Source organism: Pelecanus crispus, chromosome 4 (genome assembly GCF_030463565.1).
Source record: "Pelecanus crispus isolate bPelCri1 chromosome 4, bPelCri1.pri, whole genome shotgun sequence".
NCBI lineage: Eukaryota > Metazoa > Chordata > Aves > Pelecaniformes > Pelecanidae > Pelecanus > Pelecanus crispus.
Genome location: NC_134646.1, coordinates 51,147,472 through 51,165,755, shown reverse-complemented (window position 1 = coordinate 51,165,755; position 18,284 = coordinate 51,147,472). Strand labels below are relative to the sequence as shown.

The window sequence follows — 18,284 nt, the reverse complement described above, 5'->3', positions numbered from 1 at the left end:
AAATATACATTACAAATGCTTTGCCTTGGATTACCAATCCTTGAACATTCATAGCAAGAAGTGAGAACTGGTATTAGTCCCCAGGTAGAAGAAACTGATTCTATTCTTAACTGCACAATTTGGGCAAATAAGTTTTTCCTCTTCCTCCCTTTCCCCTTCAACAGCTCTTCAAACACATCTATTTAAACTGCTGGCTCTCTGATGGAAGGATGAATCCCTGACTGCAAATGCACACAGTACTAATAGCCAGGGACCTGATGAGGGCTGCCATCTCTGGGCCAAACACAATCCCGATCTCCTCTTCGATCTTCCCATTTGGGTCTACACAAAGAGGCGTGAAATAATGCTTTCATCAGTTAAGTACATATTTTCACATTAAAACTCTGAAGGCTCAGGTATTTCAAAATAAGATAAAATATTGTGTGTTATTGTACAAATTAATAAGAAATCTCAAGAAGTGGGAATGGTATTACTGACTTGTCAGCATGCAGGTTCAATTGCTCAGCATCTATAAACATTCTTGGCCTGGCAGAGAAAACATTGCTTCCTGTAAACAAAGTTTATCCCAGCAGTTCCCATAGTTACTGACAATTAGAACAGCATAAGTAGAAGCAATGAATGAATTCCATCTCAAAAGAATTAAAGGAAAAGTAGGGACAGACAATATTTACAAGAGAGCAACTGCAATAACCAGACTGAAAAATGTAGAAATGTTAAAACAGCAGTTAGAGAGGAGATACCATAAACTCCTGTTTAAAAGTATAAAGTTTATATACGATTGATGTTTGGATAGAGTAGAACATCTTTAATACTAAGGAAACATGAAAAACTGGGAACAGGACTTCATGGCCTAAACATAACTTATTTGCTTCTATAGGTAGAATAACAATTCCCTAAGGAAAGACAGAAAAGGGAGGAATGCCTGAGAAGAAAGTGCAGCAGCAGCATCTTGACTTCGCAAAGAGAACAGACACCTCAACCATTTATTTCATTTTGCTCTAATTTTTAATCTAACCCCTGGTCAGACAACTTTAAAAGAAGGCAAGGCAGGCATCCTGAGGATTGCAAGGCTCAGCAGAAACCAGCATACTACACATGTTCTTTGTTACACACGATACTAGCTGGCAAATTTAGCACTTCAGTCTTCCGTTCAGTGCAGGGTGTTTCTGTTTCTTCCTAAGCTGGGTTAAGAAGCAATCTGAAATCTCTTCCTTGAGGTTGGAGGATTTCTCTGAAAGGATCTGTAGTAATGCTGTGAGCCTAGAAAAGATAAAACATTGTTTGTTAATTGCGGTAAAATCTGAAAGACACTCCAAGATTATGTATGAGTTACTTCCATCAGCCTGCTCAGATCAGTGTGTGCTAACCTACCCTACATCACCTTCTATATAATTATACTAATCATATAATTAAACTCAAGGAACTTCCAAACAAATACAGGTTATGTACAAGCACTCAAATACCTCAGGAACTAGCTAGTCAGCTTTATTGTAACAACGGAACTAAATAAGCCATGTAGGGCTGCTTTCTTTTTCGGTGTTACAAATGGAGACATAATTGCAAATCAATATTGATTTTTTAATTTATTTAACAGAGCTTTAGACTTCTGTTAAAAATGCATATTTTCTATTTTATTTTTCCCCACATAAAAAGTTAACTAATTAGGTGAATTTATATGGGGGCTAAAACAAAATTTATGTCATGAAACAGTTCATAAACATGTATTTATGTCGCTACTCTAGCAGCTGCAAAACATCTAGCCTGTACACCACATACTCTTGCCATAATTGTAAATACGCTGAAGCCTTTAAAAAAAAATAAATAAATTCAGGAGGGGGAATCCTTTTCCTTCCACATCTCACAACAATGAAAAGAAGCTTTGCAGGGTTCCTAACAGTCAGTTAGGGCTATCTCAGACCAAGTGAGAAGAAACTTCAAAACCAAACTCAAAAGATCCTGCCAAGCACACCTGTTCTTTTATGCCAAGATGGCTCTCCCTGAGTACTTCTTGACTCTATGGGTTAATAGGTTTTGTTGGCCTTTTGCCTTCCAAGCGATTCTTGCTTTGCCTACCTATTAAAAATCTGTGACCTGTTCCTCTGTGATTAGCAAAATCCATGGGAGTCAGTGATCTCTTCTGAGGCGTGTCTGTCTGTAAAAAGGAAAGTCGTACTATTAGCTAGTATGGTACGCTTATCTACTGAAATGGTTTGGTTACAGTTTTTACGATCTAGTCCAGCAGAATGAGTCCTACCAAGCTGCAAAGCTCCAAGCAGTACTAAAACTGCATGCTTCTAGTTCATAGACACCCTCAAAGGAACTGTTTCATGCATCAGACTTGAAAAAAATCTCCTCATACACTAGTCCTGCTTTTCAAGGTCCCACACCCTCCCAAAACGTTTTAACATCCTCCTCTCTACAGGTAGCAGGAATCCCTGTACACCAGGAATCAGGAGAGAGACAGTAAATGAGACCTGTAGACCAACAGTGGGCATGAACAGAAGCTTCTTCACTTTTCCATGTCTCTATACTTACCTTGTAACATACCCTGAATGTGTGAGTTGTGTTGGGCCTTGAAAATTGATCAATAACAACAGTTTTTTCTCTGAGCAGCCGTTGCTCTGTACTGCCAGGCACTGCACTTGACACTCTGCTATGAGCATAACATCCTCGATGCTGACAGAATTAAAAAGAGCATTGAGACAATGCAGCAACTGAATTGCTTAAATTAATAATTTTTCCATTGCCATTCAAAAAAAACACAAGAAGAAAAGAAAAATACGTTTTCACTAATCAAAAGCACCAATTTAAGGTAACTTAAGGGTACTCATGTTCTTCAAAGAGATTTGAGACTGTTCCCTGATATTAGTCTGTAATCCCCAAAGGCTTATATTAATTAAAATAATAATAAACTTCACATGTATCTCAATTCAAAATATTATTCAGAAGCAAAATAATATCAAAATGTCAATTTACTTTCATTGTGGTGATTTATTACTTCCCTATCCTTCAAAAATAGGCCAGTATAAATAAGATTTATCTTTTTTTTAGTCAGTATCCTTTTCTACTTCAGTCAGCATAATTTTCTACTTCTTATAACCTAACATTAGTGAATAAAACACTGAAAAGAGCTATTTAAATCCAGATGCATGTAAGCGCAAGGTTACTATCTGGTTGGTTGTTTGGTTTTTTTTAAAAACAAACAAACAGATTTTTCTGTTTTCAGAGGAAGGTCTTACCACCATAATCTGTTTGTGATCTGAGGTTTTAAACTGGCTTCTCTTGCATTCTAACTGTACCCCAATGTAACACATGTTAGCATGTTAACCATGTATTAAAGATGAACCAACACAAACCATAAAATTGCTCATTTCAACCAGTGACACAGAGCAATTTATTTCCAAACAGCTTGAAGTTCTTCACCAGTACAAAAATGAACACTACTTACAGAGCTCTGCTGCAATCGAGGTACTGGAAGATATTGTTCAACACCCTCTGAGTTTATTGGTGGTAACTTGTTCCGGCTTGTAGGCGCACAAGCAGAAGATAAATGATCCAGGCTGGCACCCCTACAGAATTTTAAGGGTTCCTCTTTTAGGAAAAATCATATTAAAGGCTTCTTCACTGAAGTAATATGAAATTATTGAGCAGTACATTTCTTTATAGAGCTCAGCTACAGAAAGTAACAGCACCCAATATAGCAATAAAAAAATAAAACAAATGCCTCTCCTCAAAAAACATGGTTCTGCTTGCTTTCTTTTCCTCTCTGAATTCTAGAATCAACAATGAATCTTGGGTTAGTTCTCAAGTATTTTGCAAAATCCTTCACTGGTGAAATTTCAGTAAAATTCTGAGGAAAGCAAAGAATAAAATGAAAAAACTCACAATTTAGTCCCCCTAAGGATTTCATCATTGTACATATTAGGAGCTTTTGAGGAGAGTTGGTCAGAAGTGAGAGAAGGTAACCTACGATGGCTTGGTAGCTTCCTAGAAGATGCCAGCAGTACCCGAGATGATGAGAGAACACTGTTATCAGCAATTCTCCCCAACCTAATGTGCACTGAATTTGGAGCACTGGAGCCAATGCTATGCTGTTTGTCTTCCTGCTCATTCCTAGGGAAAAAGAAAGGAGATGAGATAGGGAACGAGGATGAAGGGGGTGGGGGGAGTAAAAGGATTTCTTAACAGAATATCATTGCCACCTCTACAAATCATTGTCACATCAGTGACAGACAAAGGAGATAACTGCCTATTGCCTTTTTATAATTGCAAAACATCTTCTACATAATATGAATTATGCCGCATTTTGAAAATGTCAATACCAACACCTACTGTATTTTTTCTACTGTGGCAACATGCCTCTGTTGGAGTGGTTTTGCTTGAATTGTCATTACACCATTCAAATCACTACAGAAGTTGCTGGAGAAACGATGAACCTAGTAAAAGCAACAAATATGCATTAACCTTCAGCTTTTTTTGAAGACCTCAAAAAGCCCGTAGTTAGGAGATGTTTCATTTGTTAGAAAAGTTTCTGTTAAGATGGCTCAGTAGAATTCTCAGTAGTAGATGGGGCAAATATGCTGTTTTGCTTATTTTAAACAGATTCTTACAAACAGAACTCGGGTAATTTAGTTATTAAATTGCAACGCAATTTGCAATATGTTTCAGTTGAAGCCGGAGTTCGATTCTCCAAAGTTTCCATCTTCCCTCAGCACAGTCCAACCCAGGGGCACGGATCCTGAGCATTACTTGTCTAAGCATTTTACTACTACTGGCTGCTGGGAGCACTACAGAACCAAGCGTGCCAGCAGGGAGCACCAAGGCTGCTGTGCTCTCTCTTCTGGGTTTCTTATCTTGCTACCTAGCAAGCATGGAAAGAGAGCAGACAAAATAGAGTGAAGTTGCTTGAACTGAACAAAGAGAGAAGGGGCGGCGGGGAACAGAAGCAGTGGCTGGAAAAGAAAGAATGTGCAAAACGGGAGCCAGGGGACAGAGGGAGGAGGTGGTAAGTGGGACAAAAAAGGGGCATTTTATCAATACAAACACAAGCTTCCATAAAGAGAGGTAAGGCCTAGTGCCAGCACGCTGGTGGATGTACAGTAGAGTCCCCTTTTGCAAGAGGCAAAGGAAATGAAAAGGAATGAGCGTCTGAAACCCACAGGGTTGCAAGTGAAGCACTTTAAGTTGCAACTTCACACCCCTGCAGTGCAGGGAAGAGCCTCATTTGTTTTCTTAATTCTACCAAGAGGAAATGACTGGACCACAATAAAAGCAGAATTCTTTTCTAAGGATGGAATACAGTCTAACAAGTGATTTTTTGTAAACCAGCTTCATCAATATCTTAGTGGTAAACGGCACCTTTAAGAACCACCAGAGAAGAACAAGTGATAGTAAACATGAAATGTTAGCAGAGAAAAGAACAACATTTGATGGAAAGTTATTTTTACCTGCGAGGAAACAAAATGAGACCCAAAAGATACACTTCGTGCTTCAGAGCCTCTGGAAAGAGGAATGTTCCCAGCATCTGCTGTAATACGAACAACTGGCAAATGTGGCAGTTTTGCCGTAACAGCTTTCAGTTTTTCCACCTGTTTGTCACCCTCTGCACAACAGAAAAAAAAAAAAAAAAAAAAAAAACAACCAAACAAAAAAACCCACACAACAGGAAATAACTTGCTTTTTGTACATTTACCAGCCATCATTTGTCGAGATTCAAACAATATTACACTGCACAGTAAATAAAGACTTTCATATAGTTTTAAGTTTACATGATATTTAAAAATCTACCATAAACAATGTTTTTCTGAAAGCATTTCCACTTGTTCATGCTTTCTCTGACACTGACAAACAAGTTGATCTATGCAAGTAGAGTTGAGGGGTTTTCTTGTTTGAGAAAATACTGCTAAGACTCTTGGAATGTTATTCAAAATTTCCCAAAGATTTTTTTAAAGCAGAAAAAAAAGATGAACAGAAAAAAGAAAAAAGTCGTCTATTAATCCTATCTTTGCCTGACAGCACCTACACATGGTTTCATTCTGGGTATATACCATCTTCTTATTTCTATTATAAATGCAAATTCTTTTACATTCCTAGCCAAAATACTTTGGTTAGCTATCTATTTGTCGTAAGTTGATGCCCTTCACAAAGATAAAAGAGCACGCCTATCACAAAACTGCTAAGCTATCCTCCCTAAACTATAATATTGAGCTAAACAATCCACCTTTTATATTTCAGTAACACCTGAAAATGTTAAGTTCTGATGCTGCAAGTTTTCTGAGAAATTTTACCATTTCTTACTTTGTTGTAGACTTTTATTTCATGTTTAGTGTACCTGACATGTGAGGTGATTTCCAAAACCCACCCCCAAGTATTCTTCTGTTATTGTCCTTTTAAAATATGTTAAAAAAGAACCGAAATTTCCCTCAGCCTATAAAGACAACACATGCACACTAAACAGAATTTCACTTCTAGTTAATTTTCCTAGCTTTTGCTTTTCTTCACTACAGTCTGTTAGAATACAAAACCATAAAATAAAATAAAATTGTATGCATCACTATTTCTTCATCTATATTAAACTTATGAACTCCTGCACTGCCAGCAAGGCTGTCTATCTCACTTTACCAATCTGACTACCTAAGGGTTCTTTTTATTAACAAAGCTCAAACAATGAGGACTAGGAGACTTCGCTTCATAGGTTCCAGGCTCAGATCACGTCATCAGTGATCCCCTGCTAACAGCATCAATTTGCATCCTGAGCCAGTGATTCATATTCTATTTAAAAAAAAAAAAAATTCTCCCCTGCAATGAAGCTCTTTCAGTCTTCCCTTTTTTTTCTTAAATTCTTCCTTTTTTTCACCTCATACAAAACTCCCTGAAAAATAGTAGGAATATATACGGGGGGGTGCATGTGCGCATGGCAAGGCATTACATACAATCCTGTGCTACCAACATGACTATCTTAAACAGATTTCCCAAGCTTTAAGAAAAGAAAGGGGAAAAAAAAAAAATTTCCTAAGTTAGATTCAATAAATACCATATCTAAAAATATCAAATACCTGTGATACTAGTTTCCCATTTTTTTTTAATCAGTTCCTCCAATATTCCAATTACATTGCTCCAGATACAATCAAATATTTCAGAAGCCACGGCATCTTTGATACAGGCATTGGGAGAAACAGGGGGAATGCCACGCTTACTCCTCTTCTCAGCAAGATGCATTTTCTTTTGTTCCCAACTCTCATCATCACTAACAAAGGAAGCAAATTCAAATGAGTTCCCATAGGTTTTGACTTTTTTTGTCCCCTTCTAATACACTGAATGAACAGAAACATACATATGGAAGAAAAGCAAGTCAGATGTAGGTCACAACAACAACAACAAAAAAAAATTCAAATGCACAAACTACCTATGGGAACAGAACCTGTCGAATATGTATAATGATTTCCTTTTCCTTTCCTTGCAGGTAAAAAATTAAAAATCCAGTCAGGGCATTACAACAGAAAGATCTGCAGCTCTAGAAGGAACAGCTTTATATGTGTCACTGAAGTGATCTGAGACTAAATCCTGTAACATAAGAGAACTATTGTCTGTTGCATTTGGCAGGACTATCAGATACAATATTTCTTTTATATCACATCCTGTGTACCTGCAACACATCTGCAAAACTTCACCACTGATCAAAGACAAACAATTTTAAAGGATTTCTGCAGCCTGACAAGAATAGTAGAGTCCATAGCCTTATGTTCATCTCCTTCCCTTCCGCTCCTGTGTGCACAGTTACTTCCCTCCCCCCTCCCCCCGCCCCTACCTAGGGAAGCACAGTGTAGCAACATTTCCTAACTTGGTCTTCTAATACACTTCTTAAGAAAAGAGGTTAAAATTTTCTTCCTTTTTTTTTTTTTTTTTTTTTTAAAAATGCCATGATATTTCCTTCTAAGAAAATGCAATTTTTTTGAGATTTCAAGGATGACCCAGATTCATACTGGTTTCTACTATCTCCCTTTCTCCTCTCAGTCACTTCTTTTACTTCTTCTTCAAACTGGACTGCTAACTTCTTAACTGTAACTAAGACTTGGCTGAATGGTCCAACTCGCAAAATGACCAAGCTATTTTCGTCTCAGGCTTTGTAACTCCTGATGTTTTAGTTAAGGAGAATAAGATATTTCAGAATCAAATCCTGAGAAGGAAACAAGAAACAACGTATCAAGGAGGCACAAAGGAAAGCACCTTCAGTCAAGTCCCTTTCCCAAATTAAGTTTGCCTACTTAGCAAAGCAAAGTGATACTTCACTCCTAGAAGGATTCTTAATCCTAAATGCTTTCCAAAACAGTAGGCACGCAGGCCCTCTCTTTCAAAAACAAGACTGAAATGGTTTACCTGGATCTCAGTCTGGTTTCCCAGTTTTTCAAAACAACCATGTCTTTCTCCTGTAAATGCATCAAGCTTTAGCACAAAAATGTACACTTTGTGCCCTACTAGTCCTACAAAACTGTCCCTCTCATAGAGGCCTTTCAGAAAACGGCACGTTACGGTCTTTATTCTACCCAGTAGCCTAGTTGCTGGAACATTCAACTGGGCCATGGGAAACCGAGGTTGCATTGTCAAGAAGACAGTTGCATTACTCCTGTCATTCACGAGAGCACTCTAAATGCAGGTTGCATCCTGCACCTCTCCTCAGAAAACTGCTATACACTGCACAAAAAGAATTTAAGATTCATTAGGGCAAACAATCAGAGCACGTACAGCGTAATGACCCTAAACAACCTGATGGTCAAGGCACTCACCTGGGTAGTAGGGATTCCTTCCTCACTCCCTGTCTCAAAATTAAATATTCATTCTATTGAATCTCCATGCACAAAACACCTCCAAACAACTAGTGGTTAAGACATATTCCTCTGACATGGGAGATGTGAGTTTTGAACCACTAGAAGGACAACATACCTAATCTTCCACATGCCCAGTGAGTACTCTGACCACTGTGCTACTGAATACAGGGACAGAAGGAACTGTATTTTACAGAATAGAAACACAGTTTATGAACCCTGACTGGGCTCACTGATAGTTTTTCATTATTTTCTTCAAAAATACATATATCTGTTATTTACAGCTCCGTGTTGTCAAAGGCAAGATATTCTTCTATTTTTCCATCCACATCGTAGATTTCTTCTTCTAGGAATGAATACATGGATGAGTCAGAGGCAGAAATCCTAGCGGAACTTGAATGTAGTGTTTTAGATATTGGAGATGATGTTGGGATCAGTTTAGAGCCTGAAATGCAGAGCCTGAAAAAAACATGAACAAAATAAGAATTAAACATTCAAAGAAAGAAGAAAGTGCATATTTAATTATACTGAAATGTTTCAGTAATACAAAAGTAGTATTTGTACATATTTCTGAAGAGGGAAGACCAAAAAGAAAACTTAAAAAAATTAACATACTCTTTTATATTACTAGTACATTCACCGAGGCCAGGTAAACACTTAGTGTCCACAGAAGTATCACTTCTGCTCTGAAAATGCTGAAAGCCTTCATCCTTCGGCAATAGCAGCTGCTTTCCTAGAACCCTGAATAAAAAGAAGAGAACGCAGTATCTTAGATGGAAATCCACTCCCTATGCAAATATCAAGGATACAAATACCTGCAAACAGTGGGCAATGCGAAAGCACAGCTTACATTTGCTTTGAAAAAGCAATTTCTGGAGGGGCCAGGGCCTTGTGTAATACATGAACATTGCCTAGTATTTAAGTCATCAAAATTAAGCTGATTTATGCAAAATGAGATTCTTTAAGAGTTTAAAAAAAGTCAAACTTGTTAGATTGTTCTAAAGGCTGATAAAGTAAACACACTTCCTTTCTTGTCAAAAACTCTGTACGAAATGTTTAAAAACAGATGCAGAAGACAAATAACATCTGCTATAACTTCACTTATCCAACTCCAGTATCCATCAATGTGAGCAGAAGTCCTAATCCAAAATGTTTACATGGATAGTTAAGACTAGAATTAATGTTCAGAAAATGCACAGAGGCAGAGAGAAAAGGTAAAAGCAACTCTATTTAAAGGTACTCTATAAATTACTCTATAAAATAATTTCTGAACACAGTACAGGTGAATAATCACTGCCTTCTGAACTGTGTTTCACTAGAATTCACAAGGGATCTTGAAAGAATTTGCCACTCACAGCTGTAGTGCAAGCAGCAATGTTCAGACTCACTTGAACACCTTTTCTTGAGACTACCTTTCACAAAACAGCAGCTTATGCCACATGAAGCTCTAAGCAATAGCCTTTTTTACTTTTTATAAGCCAAGAACAAAAAGCTTTCTCTTTAAATAGATCTGATATTTCTCTTACTGATGACAGTTCTCAACTATATTTACTCCCACAAGCTAAGCATTCACGTATCAACATAGCTGTTTTACAAACTGAAAAAAAAGGCCAGCCAGCAAGCTCTTTGAAGCACAACTCTCAGAAATAAATCTGGCATCCCAGAAGCTATTCCTTTGAGTAACTACTCAACACAAACTGAGTTTAAGCTTAATAATTGTCGTGGTTTAACCCTAGCCAGCAACTAAGCACCACGCAGCCACTTGCTCACTCCCCCTGCCCCAGTGGGATGGGGGAGAGAATCGGAGGAGTAAGAGTGAGAAACACTCCTGGGTTGAGATAAGGACAGTTTAATAATTGAAATAAAATAAAGTAAAATAGTAGTAGTAATAACAACAATAATGTAATAATAATAATACACAAAGCAAGTGATTCACAGTGCAATTGCTCACCACCCACTGACCAATACCCAGCCAGTTCCCGAGCAGCAATCGCTGCCCCCCAGCCAACACCCCCCAGTTTATATACTGAGCATGACGTCATATGGTATGGAATAGCCCTTTGGGCAGTTTGGGTCAACTACACTGGCTGTGCCCCCTCCCAGCTTCTTGCTGGCAGAGCATGGGAAGCTGAAAAGTCCTTGACTAGTGTAAGCGGTACTTAGCAACAACTAAAACATCAGTGTGTTATCACATTATTCTTATCCTAAATCCAAAACACAGCACTATGCCAGCTGCTAGGAAGAAAATTAACTCCATCCCAGCCGAAACCAGGACAATAATGAAAATGACTTTTTTTTCTTTTTAAGCCACAGGAAGTACCACGTTCCTCAGTACCAAATGACACAGAGCTCCCAGATTTCTTCAGTTCGCTTTCAACCTTTTGGACTTGGTTGGTATTGCCAACATTAGATTTGAATCAGAAAATCGTAAGTACAGGGAATCAGTTACTTAAAAAAATTCTCTGAAAATACTCTGAACATATAGTAAAATGACCTAATATTTTGAATGAATTACACAGCACAAAAACCTGTTTCCATTTTATGCATGTTCTATTAATTTTACAGTATCTAAAAAAGGCAAAGCATGCCTTAATGCTAGTGAAAATTGCCTCAGTTTTATTTAACAACTCTCTTGTTCCTGACAAAGTGTGACAAGCTTTGTTTGTTGATTTTATATTTACTAGTAACAAGCCACTGCAAATTATCTAAAAGCACTGAAAGCACACCACAGTTATTGACAGTGTTCTCTTTAATGGTGTTAAACTATTGACTAGAAGATAGACACATGCAGGTCTATGTTTAGAACAGCTTAGAGCCACGACATCTCACTAGAAATGACGTGCCATCATTTATGAAGACAGGACAGCACAACACAGTGCAACACCGACTTCTGTCCTCTGTGTTATAAGAAGCAGTCATCAGGCTGCCTAGACATTTTGCACATCTATGCAAAACAATTCTCATTAATCACGTATGCATCCTCATATCTGTTCAACTAGTTATTGTTGGGTTAATATCACATATTGTTTTACATTGATTTACATAGCCTAGGAAGACATGGCTGTGCAGTATATGTGAAACGTGGTCGCCTTCATTTTTCATTTCTTTTTAGAAGAATCAGTAACAGAATTAACACTGAATTTCTTGGAATTTCACAGTATGTCTTCATTTACAGTAAAAAAAAAAATTCTTTACAAGATGTATGCTTTATTTAGAAAAGGTCATTACAAAAATGGTGCATTATTATTTTCTTATTACATCCTGCTAAAATATCTGTCTGCAATCACTGTATTAAGCAAAATAAAGAGCATTAGCTGCTAGTGTGCCACCACCCAGACTTAACTGCATAACTATGGCACAGCTCAGTCCCAGAGATCCAGATTTGAATGCAAAAGTGTTATTGATGCCATACATCAAGAGCAGTTCCTACGAGGGTACCCCAAAAATTCAAATTAGAGTGATAACTGGTTAAAACTAGTACCACCAAGAAATTCCCTTACCTTAGGTGAGGAAATTGTTCAACCCAGTCTGCACATTCTGCCTGCAGGCTCTGAGTTTGGGACGTCACTTTTCCTTCAAACAGCATTTCATCAATCTCCCAAAGTAACTGATGCACTCTCTGTGTGTTGGCTTTATCAAATTCCTACATATTATAAAAGTAATAGTTGTTAGCAAATATGCATACATATTTATATTCAAAACCCCACAATATTTAAAGAACAGGACAACTTGGACTGATTTGGCTGAGCATCCCGGAATGGATCTTCAGACCACCTATTTTAGAGACGCAATTTATATGCTGCAGTGCAAAAAAAAAAAAGAACCAACCCAGGTAGCTGGCCTGAACAAGGTGATTTAGCAAAAAGGAACTAGCTGTCTAGGATTAGCCAACAGAAAACACCAGTTATAAAGTGTCTGGACCCCTGGCTCCCTCCCTGCTCCAACATGGAGTGAAGCATCCACATCGCGCCTCTGTGGCCCAGAGCACCAAAGCTCCCTGCTCTTTCGAGCAGCGTTTTTGCTTTCCGACTAGAACAGCTAAAAGGGCCAAGAAGGGGCACCTTCCTCCTGCATGACATAGTCTGGTGGTTAGCAAACAACCCTCAGTGTGAGACATGGCCTTTCACGCCTCTTCACTGAGGCTACTGCTCGGTGCAACCAGAAACGGGTGAGCGCAGGGGCGCATGAAGGTAGCAGGGAAGTGCCCAACTTTACCCAGTGATGTGGAAACGAGCACTTGGCTGAGGGTTCCTCAGCTGGGGCACTGTTCATAAAAATATCTGGCCACTTAAATTAGACACTTTGAAACACACAAAAAAGCGATAATACTCAGGGCCTAAATCATGTCTGTTCGCTTCCAGCTGAGTGCCCCAACCACTTCAGAACACAGAAGGGATCACACCGAAAAGGAATGGGAAAACAACTCTCGCCCAGGTTACCGTATGATCCAGGGTCAGGCTTTCTCCTGGAGGGCTGGAAGCGACAGATGGGGTCAGTACCCTAAAGGTTAGGATATTATGCAAAAGGTATGGCAGAACTACCACTACCAGCCATGGATGGCTTTTTAAAATGAAAGTGGCAGTGACTGCAATGCTTTTGGATTTATTCAACGCTGCCAGCCTGCACCAGGTATGCCCTCAGAGGTCAGCCTCTGTAACAGGTTTAACCTCCCTCTGCATCATCTATGAAACAGAACCGAGCTTAGGTAAGAGCTAAACATTTACTCAGGCTGGGATACTTACATGCATGCCCATGAATGTACTTTATGACTCAAACCTTTGAGAATACTTCCATTTAGACATTACCTGCATTAAGCAGCATTCGAAAACACATATTTCATCACTCTCTTGGACTCGGAAACCTAAGCCTACCTTCTTTGGTAAAACAGGTTTTTTCCCAAAATGTCATCATTCCATATTTTTATTCCATATTTCTTTGTTACACATCAGCTGCACTGATATCAACTTGCAAACAGAACTATTTTTTTTTAATATTCAATTAACAGACTTAATCATTAGGCTAAAATGAATGAAAGTGGTTAAATTCTCCTACAAGACATGTACTGAATGTCCATCTTCTGTACAAATTAATCTGTTCTACAATATTTATCTAAAGTGTACTGTAAAAGTTTCTGTGACATACATCATCCCTCCAAGAGTAAACTGAACTTCTTTCAGTAGACAAACCAGTAGTATAGCTGTTTATTCCAGACCAAGAATTATTCAACTCCGTGGGTGTTGTACGACCACTAGATGAAAGTGATGAAAGTGATGAAAGTGTTTCACTGTGAAAAGAAGATCAATTAAAAAGAAGAACACAATGGATTTCTGTATAAACATTTTAAAAATAATGCAACTGATCACATAAATGGACAGTGATACGTATTCTCATCAGATGCAAGATTTTCAGGACATGCTGTTAGAGTAGATGTGAAGAGTTGCAAACGTACATTTTTAAGTAGAGTGCAATGAATACACTCTCCTATTTGTACCATTTACTGCCTGAAAGGCAATTCCTTCTACAGCATTACGCCTTTATATATATGTGTATCATTGCAACTGTAAGGGCACTCTAGACTATATCCACACATATATAGACACACACATGTACCAAGCATTTCCACCTCAAACAATTATTTTGTTTTCTCCAGTTCAGCTAATAGTTCACCAAAACTATACATTAAAGATAACATAAGCCTTCTTTAACTCTATTAGAAGCTATCACAAGAAAATGATGCAAAACATCTCTACAAACGTTTCAGATAGCATTGAGTTACATATATGTACACAACGTCTTCTACGCTGTTAGACCCAGTGCACGTTAAACCTTGAGTTCTGGGATTCCAGCTCTCAGAAAGCTCTAGCTGGTCCCTGCCAGCTACCACGCAGCCTAGGATGCAGTGAAAGCAAGGCCAGGCAAATCCTAACCAGTGCCAATGGGAATTAAACTTCTTGAAAGTTAGCTGACCTACAACGCTGGTGAGCATTATTTGTGTTTAACCATGAAGTCTGACTTCCCCTCCAGGCTTAATCAGTGCCCTTCGCTATGTGCTAAAAATACACAAATCTGTAACACAAACCAGGAGTAAAGTTCAAAACCTCTAAACAATGGGTCAAGTCAATTTATATCCTGCATTATATTCTGCAATAGTTGTCATCCATGAGAATGACTAGAAGAATGGCTAGTGAAAATGAATACCAATCTTGAAATACCTATTTAGGCCAAGAGGCAGTTAATGAAGTATTATTTTGGAAGTGAACGCATACCAAGTATAATTGCCAATGGCTTCCTGCACATTTCTCTCAAAAACTGCTGGAAGAGACTCTCCACTTTTTCCAGAAAGACACTGATTTGTGGAACCTCTGGACAGTCCCTTCCTGTAAACACAGAAACACATAATTCCATAATATTAAATAAGGTTAACTCACACCACCACTGGGGGGGGGAGGGAAGATGACAACAACTCTGTTGAATTTTTCAATCCTATCCATCAACAATCAACCGTGTTTTAAAATAGTTTTTATTTACACAAGTATTTTTCAGAAAAACATACATTTAATTTGAGACTTATTTTACTCCACAGGCATCCTCCTTCGATTTTGCACTTTAAAATTTGCACAAAGCACACACAAACGCAGCAGCGCCTCACTATTGCAGGAACAGAGCAAAGGCACAAGCCAGTAATTGTCCACACAGTAGTTATTTAGCTATGTGTTTCTGCTCAATCATTAACATAGAACCCATTTTCTCAGAAATCTCTCTGCATAAAAAGAAGTTGCAGATACGGTGCCAAGCAAACAGTGGCCTTTACTAAAACAATGAACTCTCAACTTGGCTGTTTTAAGTGAACCGAGATATTAGTATATCAGGAAACATGGGCATATTCTCAATACATTTACAGACCACAAAACATCAGCTCCTCCAGTACCAAAGACTCCTGAACACTGTATTAAAAACCAAGCCACAAACTTTCTAGTATTATGCCTTTCCAGCATAAGAAATGCTAGAACTTGTATTTTTTGGTTCTCCAAATACCTGAACACATGCTCAAACTTTAAAACCATCTCTTACAAACTACATGGATGAATATTAAGACACAGTAAGGTACAGGAATGCCTGCACTTTTATTACTAGCCTTAAAAGAATACCTTTTAGTGAAGGAACAGACTTTTTAAAAAAAAAAAAAAAAACCCAAAACCAACAGAAACTTTATAATCATACATTTCTATAATCCCACTAAATTCTGTCATTAATATGTTAAACCCACCTCTTCAGAACATATACAGATGTGTCAAAGTGTTCCTCAGAAACACTTTTGCAGCAACAGATTACTTCCATGTGGAAGTTCCTATTTTCATCCCATAAAATCATCAGGTCATAACCATGAATAGCAGCATGATTGCATCAAAGTACATTTGTGAATGAGTAACTGTAAGGAAACAGCTCACAGTTCAAGAATTTTCTTGATATCTTTAGCCAAGAACTGTAGATAGGTCCTGCAACAGCTAGGATTGCTCTGCCTTCTTCTTATCCTTCCTAATATTTATCTTGCCTTTACACAGATTACAAAGATACATATCAAAAATCTAACTCCCCACTCAAATGGACCACATCACAAATCCTACTCCTATGCCTTGGCTAATAAGCCACCAAAAAACTACTACAAGTTTAAACTTCTCATCAGGAAAGACCTTGAACTGCAAATTCGTGGTGTCTGGTACAACAGCAGTGGAAAGCATCTCTACGTGTTTGCTCTAAATTTCCTTCCTCTTCCCTACGCATCTGCTTTTGGCCACTGTCAGAACCAAGAGGGCGTAAGAAAAGCAGCACAGTCCAGTCCCATCTAAACTTCATTTTGTCATAACACCAAGATCTCTCTCTCAGGCAATAACAGTGAGCTCACAGCCCATCTTCTACATAGAAAGCTGGTTCTTTCTGTTCATGTACATCCCTCTCTGCCATTTCTTTTGCCATGTTATTGCCCAGGCAGCCTTATAATGTCTTTCTCAATTTTTTTCATAGCTGACCCTTGGCCTTAGTATTTTTCTACAGCTTAATATCACCACCAAAGCCTTCTCACTTCACTGCTCATCCCTTTGCCTGGTCAAGTAGCTTGAACTGCCCAGGACAGATCCCTGTGAAACACCACTGGAAGAGGAAACCATTTACTGCTGCCCTCCGTTTCCTACCGTGCAAGAACCTTCTTTGCCTGTGCAAGAACCCTTTCCTCTTGCATTCCAGCCGCTTCGTTTGCTTGACAGACTTGTGGCAACCCAAGCTAACTACACTGATTGGATCCCCTGCATCTATAAGGCTTTCTGACTTCTCAAAGGACCCCAGGTGGGGCTTTTTTTTTTTTTTGCGCTTTTTTTTTGTTTGTTTGTTTTTTGTTTTGAAGGAAGCCTGAAGCTACCAACATGAAAAAACAAAAATACCACCAATAAAATTTCATGGACTTTGTCTGTGAAACAAATGATACGCTTTATACTTAATGGCACGTGATGCGAGATGGATCAAAAAAGTGTTTCTGCCACATCATTCCACCGCATGCAGCGGTACTGCTCTTCCTGACTCCCTGGACCGCATGCCGTCAGAAGATGAGCCAGGAAACGACTGCAACAGACTAAAAGGAAAGGAAAAACCCCTCCCAGCACATCCATAGCACGCCTCCCCAGCGCCGGCCAGCGAAGGCCGGGGACCGCAGCAGCCAGCTCCCGACTGCCCTGCAGCCCTTCCCGCTCCCTGCAGTGGCAGGCATCGAAGGATGACGGTACCGCAGCCCCCCCCGGCCCGGCCGCCCCCACACTCACCCCACGACGAGGAGCCCCCGGCCGCTGCAGCAGGGGCCCGGCGGGCCGGCGCCCCCCACCCCGCGCATGGGGCCCGCGGCGGGACCGGGGCGGCCACGGGCGGCCCCTCGCACCGGGCCCGGCCGCTGCAGGGCGGCGAGCAGCAGCAGCAGCAGCAGGAGGAGGAGGAGGAGGAGGAGGAAGCGAGGGCCCGCAGCGCCTCGCCTCGCCTCGCCTCCCCCGCCCTGCCCTCGCTCAGCAGCGGGGCCCGCACGCCCCGGGGGCAAGGGCTGCCCCCACCCCGGGCTCCCGACCCAAAAGGGCGCCCGCAAAACCGAGCCTCAGCCTGAACGGGAGGGGTGCGCGTCTCCCTCGCCTCTTGCCTCTGAACACACAGCCAAAAAAGGCTGGTTTAGGGCCCCTTCTGCCCAGAGAGGGCTTCCCTCGCCTCTACAGATGACAAAAAAAGTTAGGCGGTGCTGGACAACCGCGTAAGACTTTTGCTTGTTAATTAATTGAGTTCGCCTCCAAACTATCCCTGCGCAAATCATCGCTCTCCCGGAGTACAGGTGACAGGGCTGAGTTTAGGCTGTCAGCTGCAGCTTTACACTAGGCCATTCATCTCTAGCTCCAGTATATAAATTCTGGTGTCTATGCATTTTGCTGCAAATCT

At 39.8% G+C, this 18,284-nt stretch overlaps 1 protein-coding gene across 1 annotated transcript; it reads right to left on the bottom strand.

The window, feature by feature from the left end:
* Window positions 1–1,147: 1,147 nt before the first annotated feature.
* On the bottom strand, window positions 1,148–17,700 carry FAM149A (family with sequence similarity 149 member A). Its single transcript, XM_075709295.1, has 14 exons — window positions 17,633–17,700; window positions 15,089–15,199; window positions 13,965–14,106; window positions 12,323–12,465; window positions 9,438–9,563; window positions 9,105–9,281; window positions 7,056–7,246; window positions 5,448–5,602; window positions 4,333–4,436; window positions 3,886–4,113; window positions 3,449–3,569; window positions 2,536–2,676; window positions 2,074–2,152; window positions 1,148–1,260 (listed from the first exon to the last, which is right to left on the bottom strand). Exons 1-14 carry the CDS (start codon window positions 17,698–17,700, stop codon window positions 1,187–1,189), a joined length of 1,860 nt encoding a protein of 619 aa, XP_075565410.1. The 3' UTR covers window positions 1,148–1,186.
* Between the last annotated feature and the right edge of the window lie 584 nt (window positions 17,701–18,284).

Coding starts and splice junctions, on each gene's coding strand:
- FAM149A (XM_075709295.1), bottom strand. CDS start 17,700: ATGCGCGGGGTGGGGGGCGCCGGCCCGCCGGGCCCCTGCTGCAGCGGC. Junction 9,282..9,437: donor TGTACTAGTAATATAAAAGA/GTATGTTAATTT, acceptor TGTTTTTTTCAG/GCTCTGCATTTCAGGCTCTA. Junction 1,261..2,073: donor AGGTCACAGATTTTTAATAG/GTAGGCAAAGCA, acceptor TATCTTTTCTAG/GCTCACAGCATTACTACAGA.